We start from the raw sequence: 17,205 nt of genomic DNA, 5'->3' as shown, positions 1-17,205 counted from the left end.
TCTCTGGTTGTGGCGCCAAGCACGCAGGCTCAGTATTTGCAGCGCGTAGGCTTAGTTGCCCCGCTGCATATGGGATTAGTTCCCAGACCAGGGATTGAAATTGCATCCCTCTACAGCCACCTCTTATGCCTCAGCTTCAGCTTCTGCTTCTTGGGCAAAACAGCCTTGGCCTCGACACCTCTCCTGATGGAGGTGATGCCCCTTGCGTCCATGCCCATCTTCAGCACCAAGGCACTGGGGTCTTTCGTGGTCCCAGCAAAGACATTGGCATTCATGCCACTCCGTCCCCCCCGACTCCACCAGCCGAGGCCTGCAGAGGGGCTGCCTCCCGTGTGGGGGCCTGGGGCCGGGCGTGGCCTCCCCTGTGGGCCTCACAGCAGCCTGGTGCACCCAGGCCCGCAGGCCCCTCACTTTCCGCATGTCCCCGGCAGAGACCCACCTGGTTATCCATTTTAAAGACAGCAGTGTGTACACGTCTATCTCAAACTCCCTAACTATCCCTTCTCCCCACCCTTCCCCCTTGGTAACCATAAGTTCATTCTCTAAGTCTGTCCATACTCCTAATTTTAAGAGTTCTTTTTATATTCTACATACTAGACCCTTATCAGACATACGATTTGCAAATATTTTCTCCTTTTCTATGGATTGTCTTTTCACTTTCTTCATTAGTGTCCTTTCAAGCACAAATGTTTTAAATTTTGATGGAGTCCAATTTATCTGGTTTTCCTCTGGTTACTAGTGCTTTTGATGTCATATCCAAGAAACTGTTGCCTAATCCAAGGCCACAAAGATTTACATCTATGTAAAGGGTTATGCTCCATTTCGAATTAATTTTTGTATATGATGTGAAGTAGGACCCCAAATTCATTCTTTAGCATGTGGATATCCAGTTGTTCCAGCACCATTTGTTAAAAGTACTATTCTTTCCCCTTTGAATGGTGTTGGCACCCTTGGTGAAAATCAATTGACCATGGTTTTTTTTTTTTTTTTTTTTTTTTGCTGTACGCGGGCCTCTCACTGTTGTGGCCTCTCCCGTTGCAGAGCGCAGGCTCCAGACGCGCAGGCTCAGTGGCCATGGCTCATGGGCCCAGCCGCTCTGCGGCATGTGGGATCTTCTCAGACCGGGGCATGAACCCATGTCCCCTGCATCGGCAGGCGGACTCGCAACCACTGCGCCACCAGGGAAGCCCTGACCATGGTTTTTATATGTGACCAGGGTTTTATTTTGCTAGTATTTTGTTGAAGATTTTTTGCATCTGTATTCTGTAGGGTTTTTAGTCTGTAGGGTTTTTTCTTGTGATATCTTTGGTATCAGGGTAATACTGGCCTCATAGAATGAGTAGGGAAATGTTCCATCCTCTTTTATTTTTGTAAGAGTTTGTGAAGGATTGGCATTAATTTTTCTTTGAATATTTGGTGGAATTCATCCGTGAAAATATGTGGCTGTGGGCTTTTCTTTTCTTTTCTTTTTTTGCGGTACGCGAGCCTCTCACTGTTGTGGCCTCTCCCGTTGTGGAGCACAGGCTCCGGAGGCGCAGGCTCAGTAGCCATGGCTCACGGGCCCAGCCGCTCCGCGGCACGTGGGATCTTCCCGGACCGGGGCACGAACCCGTGTCCCCTGCATACACACACTAGTGTGTATATGTTAATCCCAAACTCCTAATTTATCCCTCCTCTCCACATTTCCCCTTTGGTAACCATAAGTTTTCTTTTTTTTTTAAAATTTATTTATTTATGGCTGTGTTGGGTCTTCGTTTCTGTGCAAGGGCTTTCTCTAGTTGTGGCAAGCGGGGGCCACTCTTCATCGCGGTGCGCGGGCCTCTCACTATCGCGGCCTCTCTTGCTGTGGAGCACAGGTTCCAGACGTGCAGGCTCAGTAATTGTGGCTCACGGGCCCAGTTGCTCCACGGCACGTGGGATCTTCCCAGACCAGGGCTCGAACCCATGTCCCCTGCATTGGCAGGCAGATTCTCAACCACTGCACCACCAGGGAAGCCCCATAAGTTTGTTTTTGAAGTCTGTGAGTCTGTTTCTGTTTCATAAATAAGTTCATTTGTGTCATTTTTTTCTTTAGATTCCACATATAAGTGATATCATATGATATTTGTCTTTGTCTGACTTACTTCACTTAACATAATAATCTCTAGGTCCATCCATGTTGCTGCAAATGGCATTATTTCATTCTTTTTTGTGGCTTAGTAATATTCCATTGTATATATGTACCACATCTTCTTTATACATTCTTCTGTCTATGGACATTTAGGTTGCTTCCATGTCTTGGTTATTGTGAATAGTGCTGCTATGAACATAGGGGTGCATGTATCGTTTTGAATTATAGTTTTGTCCAGATATATGCCCAGGAGTGGGATTGCTGGATCATATGGTAATTTTATTTTTAGTTTTCTGTGGAACCTCCGTACTCTTCTCCATAGTGGCTGTACCAATTTACATTCCCACCGGTGGTGTATGAGGGTTCCCTTTTCTTCACACCCTCTCCAGTATTTATTGTTTGTAGACTTTTTGATGATTAGCCCAGCAATTTTTAAACAGTTCTTCAGAAGATTCTAATTTACTGTCACATTTGGGAGCCTCTGGACTAGACCTAAGTTCTTTTCCAACCCCGGATTCTGCAATTCATTTATTCATTCGACCAAATATTTAGAGGGTCTCCACTGGGCTGTGTACCACACGCAGCATGATAAAACACGCAAAATGAAACTGACAGGGATCTTGGGACTTTGGGAGAGGAAATCACATATCTAGATAACTCTGGAACTCTGTTCCAAGGCAGAAAATGATTAGCTCCAGGAGGCAGGGACAGGTAGAGAAAGAGCAGTGGGAGAGTTGGTTTGGGAAAAGCTAGCTGAAGAACATGACTGGGGGCCAGTTGAGTCTCTGCCACCTTAGCCAATGTGACCCCAGAGCATTCTGAGAGACCAGATCTAAGCATATGCATCCACTTCAATTGCCTGGATGAGCCTTGGGCTCCATACACCATAGGAAATGTTTCTGCCCACCTTTGAGTGCATTTTCTGAGAATTCCTGAAGTTGGCAACTTTCTTCTTTCTGGACTTTCATCCTGCATGGAAACTTCTTTATCACCTACCTTCACCACCTCATCACGCCTTCTTCTCACATACTCATTTTTTTTCCAACAGACTAGGGAAGATACAGGTTATTTTTATTCCCCTGTGCCCTAGAATGACTTTTCCTCTTTAAAGGTTGGTAGTCCTCTTCTCAGTGTAAAAGACCTATGAAAATCTTTTCACAACCATCCACATCCTCCCAGACTCTTCCCTGAGCACTGAATTTGTGACAGAAGTCTGGGCTCCACCTGGTATATATTTAACCTGTTCTTGGAAATGTATATATTTAACCTGTTATATTTAACCTGTTAAATATATAACCTGTTCTTGGAAATGTCTGCTATTTAACCTGTTCTATATATTTAACCTGTTCTTGGAAATGTCTGCTCCTGAGGTCTTCTCACCTTCTGCTTGGTCATGTCCAAGAGCCCCACGGAGTATCTGTCACAGTTGAGGAAGGCTCGGACTGTGTACAGGGCTTTGTGGAACTGCCTCTCAATGTCCGTAAGTTCTTCAAAGACTTTGCTCCCAGACCACAGTAGTATCTGAAAAAATACAAAAACATAGTCAGTGTTTCTGAGGCACAGAGCAGCAGCTCACAATAACCAAGAGATACAATAATTGTCCCCATTTTATAGATGGAGAAACTGAGGTTCAGAGAGGTGAATAACTGGGCAGCTTCTACTGGGTCCAACTCTTCCCATTTCTTTTATCTCCTAGGTTGTTAATAAGAATGATAATAACAAACATTGGCTGAGCACAAGTGCCCTACATACATTATCCCATAAGTTTCCCCATCTTTCAAATGGGGAGACTGAAGCTCGGAGAGGTTAAGTGATTTGCTCTTAGGGCTAGTAAATGTCTTAGCAGGGATTCAAATCCAAGCTGCCTGACTTGAAAGCGTGTCCATGCAATCAGTCTGGGATACAGCTTTACAAACATCTACTACCTCATGAACCCCAGAGGTGCTGAGCAGAGACAGTATGATGGTTCCCAGGCACTTTTATTATCACTGCCTTTCCAGTTGAGCATATCAATGCTTCAGTAAGAGGACACATCCAGTCCATTCCAATGAGCCAAGCCCTTTACCTGGCCGCGCCGAGTCTCACAGTTGTGCAGGTAACTCAGGTGGAACACCTTCATGATTATATTTGCAAAATTGAGGTACTTGAGAAGAATCTGAAAATCAAACAGCATGAGGGGAAACAGATGAGAAGGAGAAATTCCTCCTCTGGCCACTTCCACCATCAGCAAATAAGTCTGAACATTTTCAAAGCTTCATCTGAGACAGTTTGAGCAGATGGATCATGGAAGGCTGACTCATAAAATGATGCATTATAAGAGGGAAAAACTCACAGAATGTCTATGTTAATAGGGGTGTATTCATGAAAAATTGCTACTATTTATTGAGTTCGCAGGCCCTGTGATAAGTCACTTATGTATGTTATCTTACTTGGTCATCACAACTACCTCAAGAGATACTATAGATACTCTATATAAGAGATACTAAAAAATCATCTCCATTTTACAAATAAGAAAACTGAGGTTCAGAGAAATTATGCAACATGCCCAAGTCAAACAGATAATAGCAGAACCAGAACAATTTTCCCTACGTTCTTGGCTCCAAAGTCCAACATCTTAATGATTATCCTGCCCTGCCTTCCTCACAGAGCATCAGACTACTAACTTCTTTGTGTTACAGATGGGGAAACAGAGGCCAGGCCAAATAGCAAGGGTCAGAGGATTTGTGAGCTGGGAGAATGTGCTAGCATGGCCACCCCAGCAATTTCTAAAGCATTCTTACCTCTTCATCTCCCTTGGTGAAGTGGGGCCCATCCACTTTATTCACAGCCATGATTATGGCCACCACGTCCTTCCCATTCATTATGGGAGAAGCCAAGATATTCTTAGTCTGATACTCTGTAAGGGTGTCCACAAAGTCACAGAAATGCTCATCCTGAAGGAAGACAGAGACAAGCCTGAGTGGGCAGGTGAAGAGCAAAGACAGTAAAATAGCACAGAGCCCCAGGTGCCCACGGTAGAGGTAGGGTAAGGGGGCTCCCCATTCTCTTGTTGACAAAAGAATGAAGACATTTCCATCTACTCCGCTTCAGTGGGGGAAGGCAATTAGAGATGATTTCTGCCCTGGAAGCCTCCAAAATCCAGTAGAAGAAAGTCTGAAATACGACCCACTAAGGGCTGTGGAGACAAAGTGAGCACAGCACTGTAGGGGCCCAAGGATGGGGGTGGAGGGTTGACTTTATCTGTGGAGGAAGTTTTCGAGAAGGCTCTCTTGAGGTGATGGCAGTTTAGCCCAAAATAGAAACTTGAGTGCGGAAAAGACCTTAGTGAGTATAATAATCACAGTCGCTAGTAGGTATTGTGTGTGGCGCTTTGCCTGCATCAGCTCACTTTATTCCTCCCAATAGCCTGTGAGATGGGACCATTAGTAAACCATCTTACAGCAGGGGAGACTGAAACTCAAGAAAGTTAACATTACTTACTACTTGTTTGTGTGTGTGATTCCAGAACCTGCCCTCAGCTCTGCTGCCTTTCAGGGAAGGCTGGATAAGGGCAGACCTGGGTCTAGGTCATTGAACCAAATAGTTTGTTACTTTCAGCTTTTTTCCCAATCCAGTTCTAGCACCACACAGCCAGTCCAATGGATATCCCCATTTCACAAATCTTTTTTTTTTTTTTTTTTTTTTTGGCTGCGTTGGGTCTTTGTTGCTGCACGCGGGCTTTCTCTAGTTGTGAGCGGGGGCTACTCTTTGTTGCGGTGTGTGGGCTTCTCATTGCGGTGACTTGTCTTGTTGCGGAGCACGGGCTCTAGGTGCGCGGGCTTCAGTAGTTGTGGCCCGCAGGCTCAGTAGTTGTAACACGTGGGCTCAGTAGTTGTGGCTCGCGGGCTCTAGAGGGCAGGTTCAGTAGTTGTGGCACACGGGCTTAGTTGCTCTGCGGCATGTGGAATCTTCCTGGACCAGGGCTCAAACTTGTGTCCCCTGCATTGGCTGGCGGATTCTTAACCACTGCACCACCCGGGAAGTCCCCCATTTCACAAATCTTAATGGAAGTCCCACTTTGTGTCAGGCCTTAGGCTAAGCGCTAGGGATACAGAGAAGACTAAGATTCAGGCCAGCACACAGATAAATCAGTAATAGTAACGCAGGACATAAGTGTTGGCTCAAAGCAGTGGAAGTACAGAGGAGCACACACCCCCCACACCTCACCCTGAAGGCAAACATGGAGGCCAGTACAGGGCGTTGCAGTCCGGGTGGTCAGAAAAAGGGGAGACAGAACCCGAATTGTCTTAAACCCCAAAGAATCCACCTTTCTGTTTCCTGGTAGCACTGTGAAGTTTCCCAACGGTCAGCATTGCTTGGACACAAGCCAGCCCAGACATGTACAGTTCATGCTGTTCTGAGAAGGGAAATGTATTTCATAGAGCCAGGTTCACAGAGCTTTGCTAGAACCGGGTGTGTGGTATTTTTTTTCCACAATGTAGAAGTTCAGAGTGTGCTGCTCTGCATCTGTTAATTTCTTCCAGCTGGAGTGGGATTAAAGAAACAGACACTATTGTCAAGGAAGCTGTCTCAAACCGGGTGAAGGGTAAAGGAATTAAGAGAAGCCTGTAGTGCCCTACTTGAATTAGTGTTCAAGGATTAAGCAAAATCTCTAAAGAGGCATTAGCCACAGAGCTTTTCCACGTCTCTCTCTAAGGACATTGATGAATCCCTAAACACAGGCCTGAGTGGGGCATGCTCAGATTCATTTCATGAAGTCAGTTCAGTCTTGAAATATTCACTTCCATCAAGGAAAACAGTACTTGGGCCTTACCCTCATCTGAGGCAGAGATTACTAAATCCACTAGTACCTTCTCTCCCAATGAGTTCTCGGCCCTGGAACTTTCTCACAGATAGTACAGCTGCCAATTGGCTGGTGTTTACATTGCCATCGTCATCCTTATATTTTCAGCATATACAGTGTTCTAAACAACCGTGTCATAGAACCTCAGCGTATCAGAGACGGAGGGGCCTTAGAAACAATTTAGCTCAAACTGTTTATTTTAAAGCCCAGGAATCAGAAGTCAAGCTAAGGAAAGCCCAAAGTTGTTCATTCATTCAGTTAGCATTAACAGAGTGCCTTCTATTGTAGGCTAGGCACTGTTCTAGACCCTCAGGTTAGGCAGTGAACAAGAAGGGTGGATGTCTTTCCCTAGTGAAGCTTCCATTCAAATGGGGTGGGCAGACAAAAAGCAAGTAAACAGCTGCTTTGAAGGAGAGAAACTGGATGATGCTATAGACAGTGATGGAAGTGGTGGCAGATTGAAGCTGCTTTGGTCAGTCATGGTGGGTAGGGACGCTTCTCCAAGAGGTAAGCGGAGAGCTGAAGGCTCAGAGGAGCCAGGCAGGTGAAATGCATTCCAGGCAGAGAGCACAGAGAATGCAAAGGCCAGGAGAGGGCAGTGAGTTGGCTGATCTGCAAAACAGGAAGAAGACCAGTGTAGTGAGGGAGATGGGAGGTTAGGGAAGTCAGAGAGCTGGGCAGAGGCCTTATCTGACAGGGCCTTGGAGGCCACTGTAAAGAGCTTAGATTTTATTCCAATGTAATGCAAGACTGCTTCTCATTCCTGGAAACCCCAGTTCCTCTTTTCAAACATTCGCAGTGCCAAGCTCTGTTGCATCCCATGATGACATCTATTTATTGGATAATAATGATGTACTTGGCCCAGAGCCAGACAATTCATTAACTCTCACATCTGCCCTGTCACACAGAATTCTCTCCTTCCGTGTTTTATAGACAATTATCTCCATGCTGGTAAATGGCACAGCCACTGCATTCATTAATTAATTTATTCATTGATACAGTGATTGATTCATTGCTTCATTCATTCACTTATATTTGCTGAGCACTGGCTCTGTGAGAGGCATTAGATATGCCAAGATCAGTAAGAAAGGTGAGTTATCAATGGGTTATCACTGTACAGTGGGGACATCATGTAAAACATGCACTCACAATTCAAACCATAGTGTGAAGGAGGCCCCCACCAGATGGGTGATGTCCTGGGGCCCCAGGAGGGAGGGACTTGTTGTCTGAGTGGCTTCATGAGCCAGTCAGTAAACTGGCAGTAGCCGAAACCTCTCTGAGCTTCAGTTTTCCTTTTGCTAAAGTTGGAGTGTTTGGACCAGGTAGGTCCTCCTCGAGGTTTCTTTCCGGCCTGGCATGCTGGGTTTCAGGTGCCATAGTGAGGGAAGGAGAGCAAGACAACAGATGTAAGATTCTCTGGAAATGGCAGTGTTTTCAGGTTCAGTCTTCAGAAGTGGGATTTGTCAGTGTCTAGAAAAAGCTCATTGTTCTCCTTTACTCTCACACTACTGTCACACTCACAACACTTCTCAAACTAGATGCGTAGGTGTTTTTTTCCACCCTAGCCAATTCTCTGACACTAGTTGGGTATCCAACAATTCAGTTCAGTTCTGACACTGTTTACCTGGAGAATCAGAACCTACCAGTGAGAGGGTTCAGTCCCAGAAGACTGCCCCCACTTCAGATACCAAATACAAGTCACAGGTTGCCATCTGTACTTCTGCCTGACTGACTATAAATTGAGGTTCCTCCTTGGGTTTGATAACTTGCTAGAACAGCTCATAGATCTCAGGGAAGTATTTACATTTACAGGTTTATTGTATAATAAGGGTACAGGTGAACAGTCCGATGAAGAGATACATAAGGTGAGATCCAGAAGGGTCCTGCGTGCAGGAGCTTCTCTCCCCCTGGAGTTGGGGTATGCGCCACCCTCCCAGCACATGCATGTATTCACCAATCCTGAAGCTCTGTGAACCCTGTACTTTTATGGATTTTTATGGCAGTTTCATCACAAAGGCATGATAGATTATTAACTCCATTTCCAGCCCTTCTCCCCTCTTAAGAGAATGGAGGATGGGCTGAAAGTTTCAAGTGTCTAATCATGCCTTGATCTTTCTCATGACTGGCCCCCATCCAGGAGCCCACCAAGAGTCCCCACATTGGAACAAAAGACCACTGACCACCTAGGAAATTCCAGAGGATTTAGGAGCTCAGTGCCAGGTGGTTCTATCACTCAGGAAATTACAAGGATCAGTTCTGTGCCAGGAACCAGGACAAAAACCAAATAAATATTTCTTTTTATAAATCACAATATCACAGCCCACTGGGACAGGGCCATCATTTATTCATTCACTCAATAAACTGTAATGAGTACCCACTCTGTCCCAGGCACTGGACTAGGTCTGGGGACCAGTGGTAAATAAGACGCACAGCAACAAACAGGCCTTGTGGGCTTTCCTAAGGAGAAAGGGTAAAGAATAAATACACAAACAAATACTGAAGGGCAAGTAGGGTTGCCAGATTTAGCAGATAAACACAGGATGACTAATTCAATTTGAATTTCAGGTAAGTAATTTTTTAGTATATCGTAAATATTGGAGAGGTGTACGGTAGTGTGAGCTTGACACTTTTTGTAGTTTTTTGTTTTTGTTTGTTTCCACTTTTGTAATTTAAGTGCATGACTTAGGCTTTGATTGCTGAGACATCCACCTCAAATATGGCTATTTGGCTATCTCAAATAAACACGCTGTCAGCCACACACGAGATAAAGAGCCAGGCCACCTCCTCCCACTGAGGCTCCTTTATTTTGAAGATCTTGGTTGATCTCGATAACTGATCATTTGGGGCCACTTTTTGTTTTCTAATTTCTCTTACCATGATTTAAATTTCTGCTCTTATGTTTTAAATTAACTAATAAAAAGTGAGCCTGTGGAAGCCTATGCCCCTATCCTCGACCCCCATAAAAACCCTAGGCTGGACCCCACTCTCCCTCTCTACCTGAGACCTCCCTGTGTGGCCCCAGGTGTGCTATATAATTTCCAGGTCTTGTAAGTAATAAACCTTTATTTTTTCAAAGTTTCCTGATGGTTAGTGCTGAAGGGTATCTTGCATTCATCATAAGAACCACAAGGCCTGGTCCAACCACAACATTGATTATTGGCAGTTTGAGACGGCACAAAACACATACTGAAATAGTACTCTTTGCTTATCTAAAATTCAAATTTAACTGGGCATATTATATTTTATCTGGCAGCCCTAATGACAAGTCTCCCTGAGGAGATCCCAAGGATAAGTAGGAATGTGCTAGGGCATGGGAACCACATTCCAACCCTGGGAAACTCCGTTCATGGTTTCACATTTTTAAAATTCAGTGATTATAAGCATGTCCCAGGTTTTGGGGGGCGGGGGTGGAGCTAAAGGCTAAGAGTATCACTTGTTGGTGGTTCAGGGATGACCCAGACCCCAGTCTACACCATGTTCCTGCCCGTTCTCCATCCAACTCCCAGTTTCTATCCAAAGGCCCAAATAAAGTACGATATCTCAAGGAAGAACACATGCACATGTGGAGGACACAGGCTTGCTGACCTGGACTGACTTCATTCCAAGCCTGAGGGCACCCACCAAGGAGGCTGCATGTCCAGAAATCTTCTGGGGAAGCACAGCCATCACATCCAGAGTGAACTTCAGGGCTGAACAGGAAACAGCAAGCTGTTCCTTAGCGCAGGGCTCAGCAAACTCTTAGGGATATTTTAGAATTAGAGAACCTTCCTAAATCCTCAGTCCCTCAACACCAGGGTCCATAGAAGCTTTCGGCACCTCTGTTCTCTGTTTTCCCCACAAATAGAATCTAAACTGAAAGCTCCAGAAGGGCAGGACTGGATTCTTCTCCAAATCCCACGCAGACCTGGTACAGCATTCATCCCTTAGAATAAATAGACCCTTAACAGCAACAACAAAATAGTAATTATATTAACAAGGAAGATGAGCTGCCAGTAAAAGCCATTCCTATGTGCCAAGAACTTTGCTAGATGAGAAATAATTCCCTCATTTGATCCTACAACAGCACTTAGAGAAACTAGGTATCTCCCTCCATTTTATAAATTAGGAAGTGAGCCCAAACAGGCTAAACAATGTGCCAAGGCCATGTTCTTAGAAAGTGACTGAGTCTTGATACACACCCAGATCTGACCTCAAAGCTTAACATCTTAACTTTCTGCCATGCAATTTGAAATGACCTGTTGTAAACTGCACTTCCTTTAATGCTCTCGTATTTTAGATAAGGAGGAGGTATAGAACAGCAGAGCAGTGAAGGGTGTGGGCACCAGCCAGAGTGCCTGAATTCAAATCCCTGCTCTGCCACTTTCTATCTCTGTGACTTGGAGAAAAAGTGACTTAACTTTTCTGGATTTCAGTTTCATCATCTGTAAAACAGGGATAATCAGTTATAAGACTGTGACAACCCATGTTGGCTACAGTTAAAGTCTAGAGAGAATCGAAGGGAAAACAGACTCCAATCCAGTTGGATGAGTCCTCAGGGAAGCCCCCTGGGTGTAGAACCACTACCCGTAACCCTGGAGGGCCAAGGAGAGATGAACCCCACGGGAGATCCAGCCCAGTGTGCTTCAAAGAAAACCATTTCCCACAAAGGCCCAGGTGTTAAAGGGATTATTGCATAATTACTTGATTGTGAGTCTTTTTGCCAAGTGTTTACTGAGCATGTGCTTTGTCCCAGACATTTGCTGGCTCCTGGGATAAAGTGAAGAATAAGACAGGCATGGTCCCTGGCCTCCAGGGCTTATTGTGATAGATGATTTTAGGAAGGAAGCTAACAAAGGGACCTGGGAGGGTCTCCCTGAGGAAGTGAACTTTAAGCTGAGATCTGAAGGATGAGTAGGAATTGACCCTGGCAGAGGGCTACGGGGAGAACTGCATTAAGTGATTTGCTCTAGGTGATCAAAGAAGTCTTTGTCAGAGCTGCCAGGAGAATCCCACGGAACACTGGACTCTTAGAAGACAGAGCCAAGTGCTTAACCAAGTGGTCAATTTGACATTTCCGTGATGAGACAGACTGCCATCCTATGTCCCTCGATGCAAAGCATGAAGAAAAACACAACATCCCCTCTATGATATACCTGCCAGAAATGCATAGCCTGAATCTAAACATGAAGACACTTCAGACAAGCCCAAATGGAGGCACATTTCTACAGAATAGTCAGCCCGCACCCTTCAAAAACGTAAGCGTCATGGAAAACAAAGATAGATCAAGAAACTGTTTCAGATTGGAGGAGACTAAAGAGACAGTGCTATGTGGGTATCATTGAGATGATTGGCAAAAACTGAATATGGACTGTTTATTAGATAATAGTATTGTATCAGTGTCACATTTCCTGAATTTGATCATTGTGCTTTGGATATGTAAGAAATGTCCTTGTTCTGGAAATGCACAGCAAAGTACCTGTGGTTAAAAGGATATGTTGACTCCCGAATGGGTCGGAAAAAATGGAGACATAAAGCAAATGTGGTAAGTTGTGAACAGTTGGTGAATTTGGATGAAAGATATACAGTTCTTGGTACTATTTTTGAACTCTTCTACATTTGATTAGTTTTTTCAAAATAGAAAGTCATCAGTAAACAAGTAAAAAAAGAAAGAAAAGTGCCAAGTTGTCACCAGCCCGGTCTTGGTGGCTAGCAGCTCCTCATCCCCCTTGCACCCTAGAACCCCATGGAATAATGCCTCCCTGCCCTCCCTCTCATGGGGAAGAGGTTACCTGCTCTGTGTTGGGGACATTCACGATCTTTTTAGAGAGTGCGACGTGGCCCACCACTCCCATGTCCAGGGGGAACACGATCTCCGAGTCGGGCACCACCAGGCACTCCTCGAGGACAGCATCCTTGTGGACGTTGAAGAGCCGGGTGGCCAGCTCCGCAATGCCGTTTCGGGCCCTGTACATGAACAGGCTCATGCGGTCTGCCTGCAGGAGGAAACACAGCTTCTTCATGACGTTGAAGATGCATTTCTCGGCCTGCAAATTCTCCTGAAAGTCCCGCAGGAGGTCGAAGATGATTTCACTCTCCTCCACGCTGCTCAGCGAGTGGTAGTTGCTGAAGTCCACGGCTGCCTCCCCGGGCCCCAGGAGGTCCGAGATGACCTTGGCCCGATAGCGGAGGTTGTAATACTTTTTGGCAAAGCCGACATTGGAGTCCAGGAACTTCTCCACCTTCTCTGCCGTCACCTCGCCCATGGCTGGGAATTCTACTGCCTATTTCTGTGGAGGGGGCTGAGGCTGGCCTCTTTTTTTGTGACAATACTGAGTCAGGATGCGTTCTGCTCCAACCCAGACTTCTCTGGGTCTTGTCTGTGAATCTCACTGGTGTGGCTGCAGAGGAGAGAGAGTGAGCTTGGGAGATTAAATCATTAATATTTCCTCAGAACAAGGATTATGAGGATCAGGGTGTTCCAGATGCTTCTGGGCACCAGATGGGAGAAGGTGAGAGCTTTCTTTTCACCTTGGTCTTCTAACAGAAGAGGTTTCTGCACAGGGCAGGAGGTGGGCTCAACTAAAAGAAAGCACTGAAACAGAGGCTGCAAACTGGCAGCACAAGACATCAGACTGTTATAGACATGCTTTCTCTGCCCCGTATGGTATTCTTCTTCAACATTCGACATGGAAGCCTACATTTACTGTTCAAGAGATCCGTTTGGCTTCTCTTGGAGAGTCAACTCTGTGTCCAGTTCCTCCGTGGCAGGAATGGCTAGAGCTGAGAGGGACTACCCACCCACCTCCCGTCCTCTGGCCCCACTCTTCTGCAGCCCCTTCCCCAGGGCCTCCCCAGTACAGGGCTTCACCCTGAATGCTCACCACTCAGCCTGCTTCCCTTGTGTACATTATGGGCCCTGATTTCGCAATCTCCACATCATAGCCTCTCCCAGTTTTAGATTTCAACAATTCTCTGATTTCAGAATTTGAAGGACCTTTATAAAAACACCTTTCGGGCTTCCACTGAAGTTCATTTACACAGTTCAAAGTGCCAGCCACAGTCTACGATCCTGCATTCCACAGTGTTTACAACACAGACATGCCAGGCTTTCACATATATATCCATAGTAACTAAAGTGTATTTCATCCAGGAAGAAAGTGCTTTTCTCTTCCTGCCCTAGTGGGTTCGGAGAGACACTCCAATGAGGATTCTGGTATTTTGAGATTCAAATACTTTCGGGCTTCCCTGGTGGGGCAGTGGTTAAGATTCTGCCTGCCAATGCAGGAGTCACGGGTTCGAGCTCTGGCCTGGGAAGATCCCACATGCCACGGAGCAGCTAAGCCCGTGAGCCACAACTACTGAGCCCTCATGCCACAGCTTCTGAAGCCCGTGTGCCTAGAGCCCGTGCTCCGCAACAAGAGAAGCCACCGCAATGAGAAGCCCGCACACCGCAATGAAGAGTAGCCCCCGCTCACTGCAACTAGAGAAAGCCCGCGCAGCAATGAAGACCCAACACAGCCACAACTAACTAACTAACTAACTAACTAAATAAGTAAGTAAATAAATAAATAAAGTTCCCTTGAAAAAATAAAAAATAATTTAAAAATAAAATAAAAACAACACCTTTCATAGTTTTTTCTTCTACTACAAAATACATATTTACTGTAGAAAATACACAAAGAAGTCCGTTAAAGTCACCCATAATCCTGCCACTCAGAGGTAACCTTTAGTTAACATTTTCATTTCTCTCCTTTCCATAGAGGCTTAACTTTCTAAACTATTTTCCTTCAACCCCCTGATCTTTCTTTTGGCATTTTAAGGTGCTTTTTTCTGGCTACAATCTGTACTTTCTTGGGTTGTCAGTCAGAAATGCACACAATAGTATGGATGTTATCAGCTCCAGTGAATCTCAAAATACCAGAATCCTCATTGGAGTGTCTCTCCGAACCCACTAGGGCAGGAAGAGAAAAGCACTTTCTTCCTGGATGAAATACACTTTAGTTACTATGGATATATATGTGAAAGCCTGGCATGTCTGTGTTGTAAACACTGTGGAATGCAGGATCGTAGACTGTGGCTGGCACTTTGAACTGTGTGAATGAACTTCAGTGGAAAGTAGATTACTTCCTTTATTGTAGAGTGTAATAAATATACTGTTCCCATTCAGCACTGTGTACGCAGGTGACCCCTTGGCCTGGCGGACCACGGCAGCAACTTTTCCAAACACACCCTCCATAACTAACGTGAGCCCTCTGTCTGGAATGCACTTCCCCAGCTCGCCAGCTCCTCAGCGTCACGGTGGTCTCAGCTCGTGCTAGTCACCCGTAGTTGTCTTATCTCAACCACCCCCTCCCCAATTCCTGCCTGTCATGTCATCCATTTATTTCCCTTATTACTATTGAAAGGTATTTTGCTTGTTTTTTGTTTCCTTGTTTATTATGTGTCTTCTCGTCTATACTGTGAGATCCAGTGAGGGCAGGCACCTCTCAGGGATGATTCCTGAGGCTTTGCAAGGCTGCCTGGCATAATTCTTTTTTTTTTTTTTTTTTTTTTACATCTTTATTAGAGTATAATTGCTTTACAATGGTGTGTTCGTTTCTGCTTTATAACAAAGTGAATCAGTTATACACGCCTGGCATAATTCTTGGTGCTTAGTAATGTTTTTTAAATTATGTTTGTGATGGTTCATTTTATGTGTCAACCGGGCTAAGGGATGCCCAGATAGCTGGTAAAACATTACTTCTGGGTTTGTCATTGAGGGTGTTTCCAGAAGAGATTAGCATTTCAGCCAGTAGACAAGGTAATGAATTTCACACTCACCACCACCGTAGGTGGGCATCCTCCAACCCAACAAGAGACTGAATAGAACAAAAAGATCGGGGAAGGGTGAGTTGGCCCTGTGCTTGAGCTGGGACATCCATCTTCTCCTGCCCTTGGACATGGCACTCCTGGTTCTTGAACTCAGACCAGGACTTAAACTTTCAGCGCTTGGACTCAGACTGAATTATATTATCGGCCTTCCTGGCTCTCCAGCTTGCAGACAGAAGACTGTGGGACTTCTCAACCTCTATAGCCACATGAGCCAATTGTCTGGAGACCCCTGGCTAGTACAAAGTGCTGTATATTCTTGATTAAAATTTAGAAAATACAGGAAGTCACAAAGGAAAAAATTGAAATCAAACATAATCCCAGATATTACCATTACCAATATTTTATGTATATTTTAAAATATTTTCCTGGAGAATATATATATATATATATATATATTCTCAACCTTGGCATAGTGACAATTTTTTAAAATAAATTTTTTATTTATTTATTTTTGGCTGCATTGGGTCTTCGTTGCTGCTCGCAGGCTTTCTCTAGTTGCGATGAGCGGGGGCTACTCTTCATTGCGGTGCACGGGCTTCTCATTGTGGTGACTTCTCTTGTTGCGGAGCACCGGCTCTAGGCACGTGGGCTTCAGTAGTTGTGGCACACGGGTCAGCAGTTGTGGCCCAAGGGCTTAGTTGCTCCGTGGCATGTGGGATCGTCCTGGACCAGGGCTCGAACCCCTGTCCCCTGCATTGGCAGGTGGATTCTTAACCACTGCGCCACCAGGGAAGTCCCCATAGTGACATTTTGGTCTCAGTAATTCTTTGTTGTGGGAAGCTGTCCTGTACATTGTAGTATAGCACCCCAGCCTCTACCCACTAGATGCCAGTACCACCTCCCCTCAAGTCATGGCAATCAAAAATGTCTCCAGATGTTTCTAAATGTCCCCTGGGGGTCAAATCACTCCTGTTGAGAACCACTGCTCCACAGTTAGATATTTATGTTGTTTCTAATTTTCTAGTATTGTAAATAATGCTGTAATGAGCACTCATATTTCTTAGTGAAAACATCTAGAAGTGAAATCCCAGGCCCAAAGAGCTTGCAGCTGTCTAAGTGTTTGGACAAATAATTCAAATTTTGCTCTCCAAGGCTGTATCACAGTGCATGAAGCTGTTCTTACCGCTACCCCACCCCTCAAAAATTGAGCCATCTTTCTTAATCCTGGCATTAAGAGCACTCCAAAATTTGGCCCCAATATTCCTTCTTACTTTGTTTTGCACAGTTTCTCTACACATACTCTAAGCTCCACCCTAGTGTTTTTCATTCCCTCTGGCTTTTGCCCTTCATTCTTTCTGTGACCTCAACCTGTCCCTTACTACCCAGTCCAAATGCCATTCCCTCCATGGATTCTTTGATGCTCCAGTTAGACTTTTCTTACTTAGAACCCCAAACTATTGGT

At 45.1% G+C, this 17,205-nt stretch overlaps 1 protein-coding gene across 2 annotated transcripts in view; it reads right to left on the bottom strand.

Moving 5' to 3' along the window:
* The window catches only part of PDE6A (phosphodiesterase 6A), a gene marked incomplete at both ends in the record, with an annotated part of 66,775 nt that extends 53,580 nt beyond the window's left edge, over positions 1–13,195 (bottom strand). Inside the window, 4 exons of one of the 2 annotated variants that reach the window (XM_079704039.1) lie at positions 3,491–3,631; positions 4,176–4,265; positions 4,891–5,043; positions 12,722–13,195. In XM_079704039.1, the coding sequence (XP_079560165.1) occupies positions 3,491–3,631; positions 4,176–4,265; positions 4,891–5,043; positions 12,722–13,195 (858 nt within the window). The remainder of the gene's footprint in view (positions 1–3,490; positions 3,632–4,175; positions 4,266–4,890; positions 5,044–12,721) is intronic. The other variant, XM_079704040.1, reaches the window with a different exon arrangement.
* Between the last annotated feature and the right edge of the window lie 4,010 nt (positions 13,196–17,205).

Source organism: Hyperoodon ampullatus (assembly GCF_949752795.1).
Source record: "Hyperoodon ampullatus genome assembly, chromosome: 4".
NCBI lineage: Eukaryota > Metazoa > Chordata > Mammalia > Artiodactyla > Ziphiidae > Hyperoodon > Hyperoodon ampullatus.
Note: the sequence above shows the minus strand (reverse complement) of the source record. Positions and strands in the feature narration are given on the sequence as shown.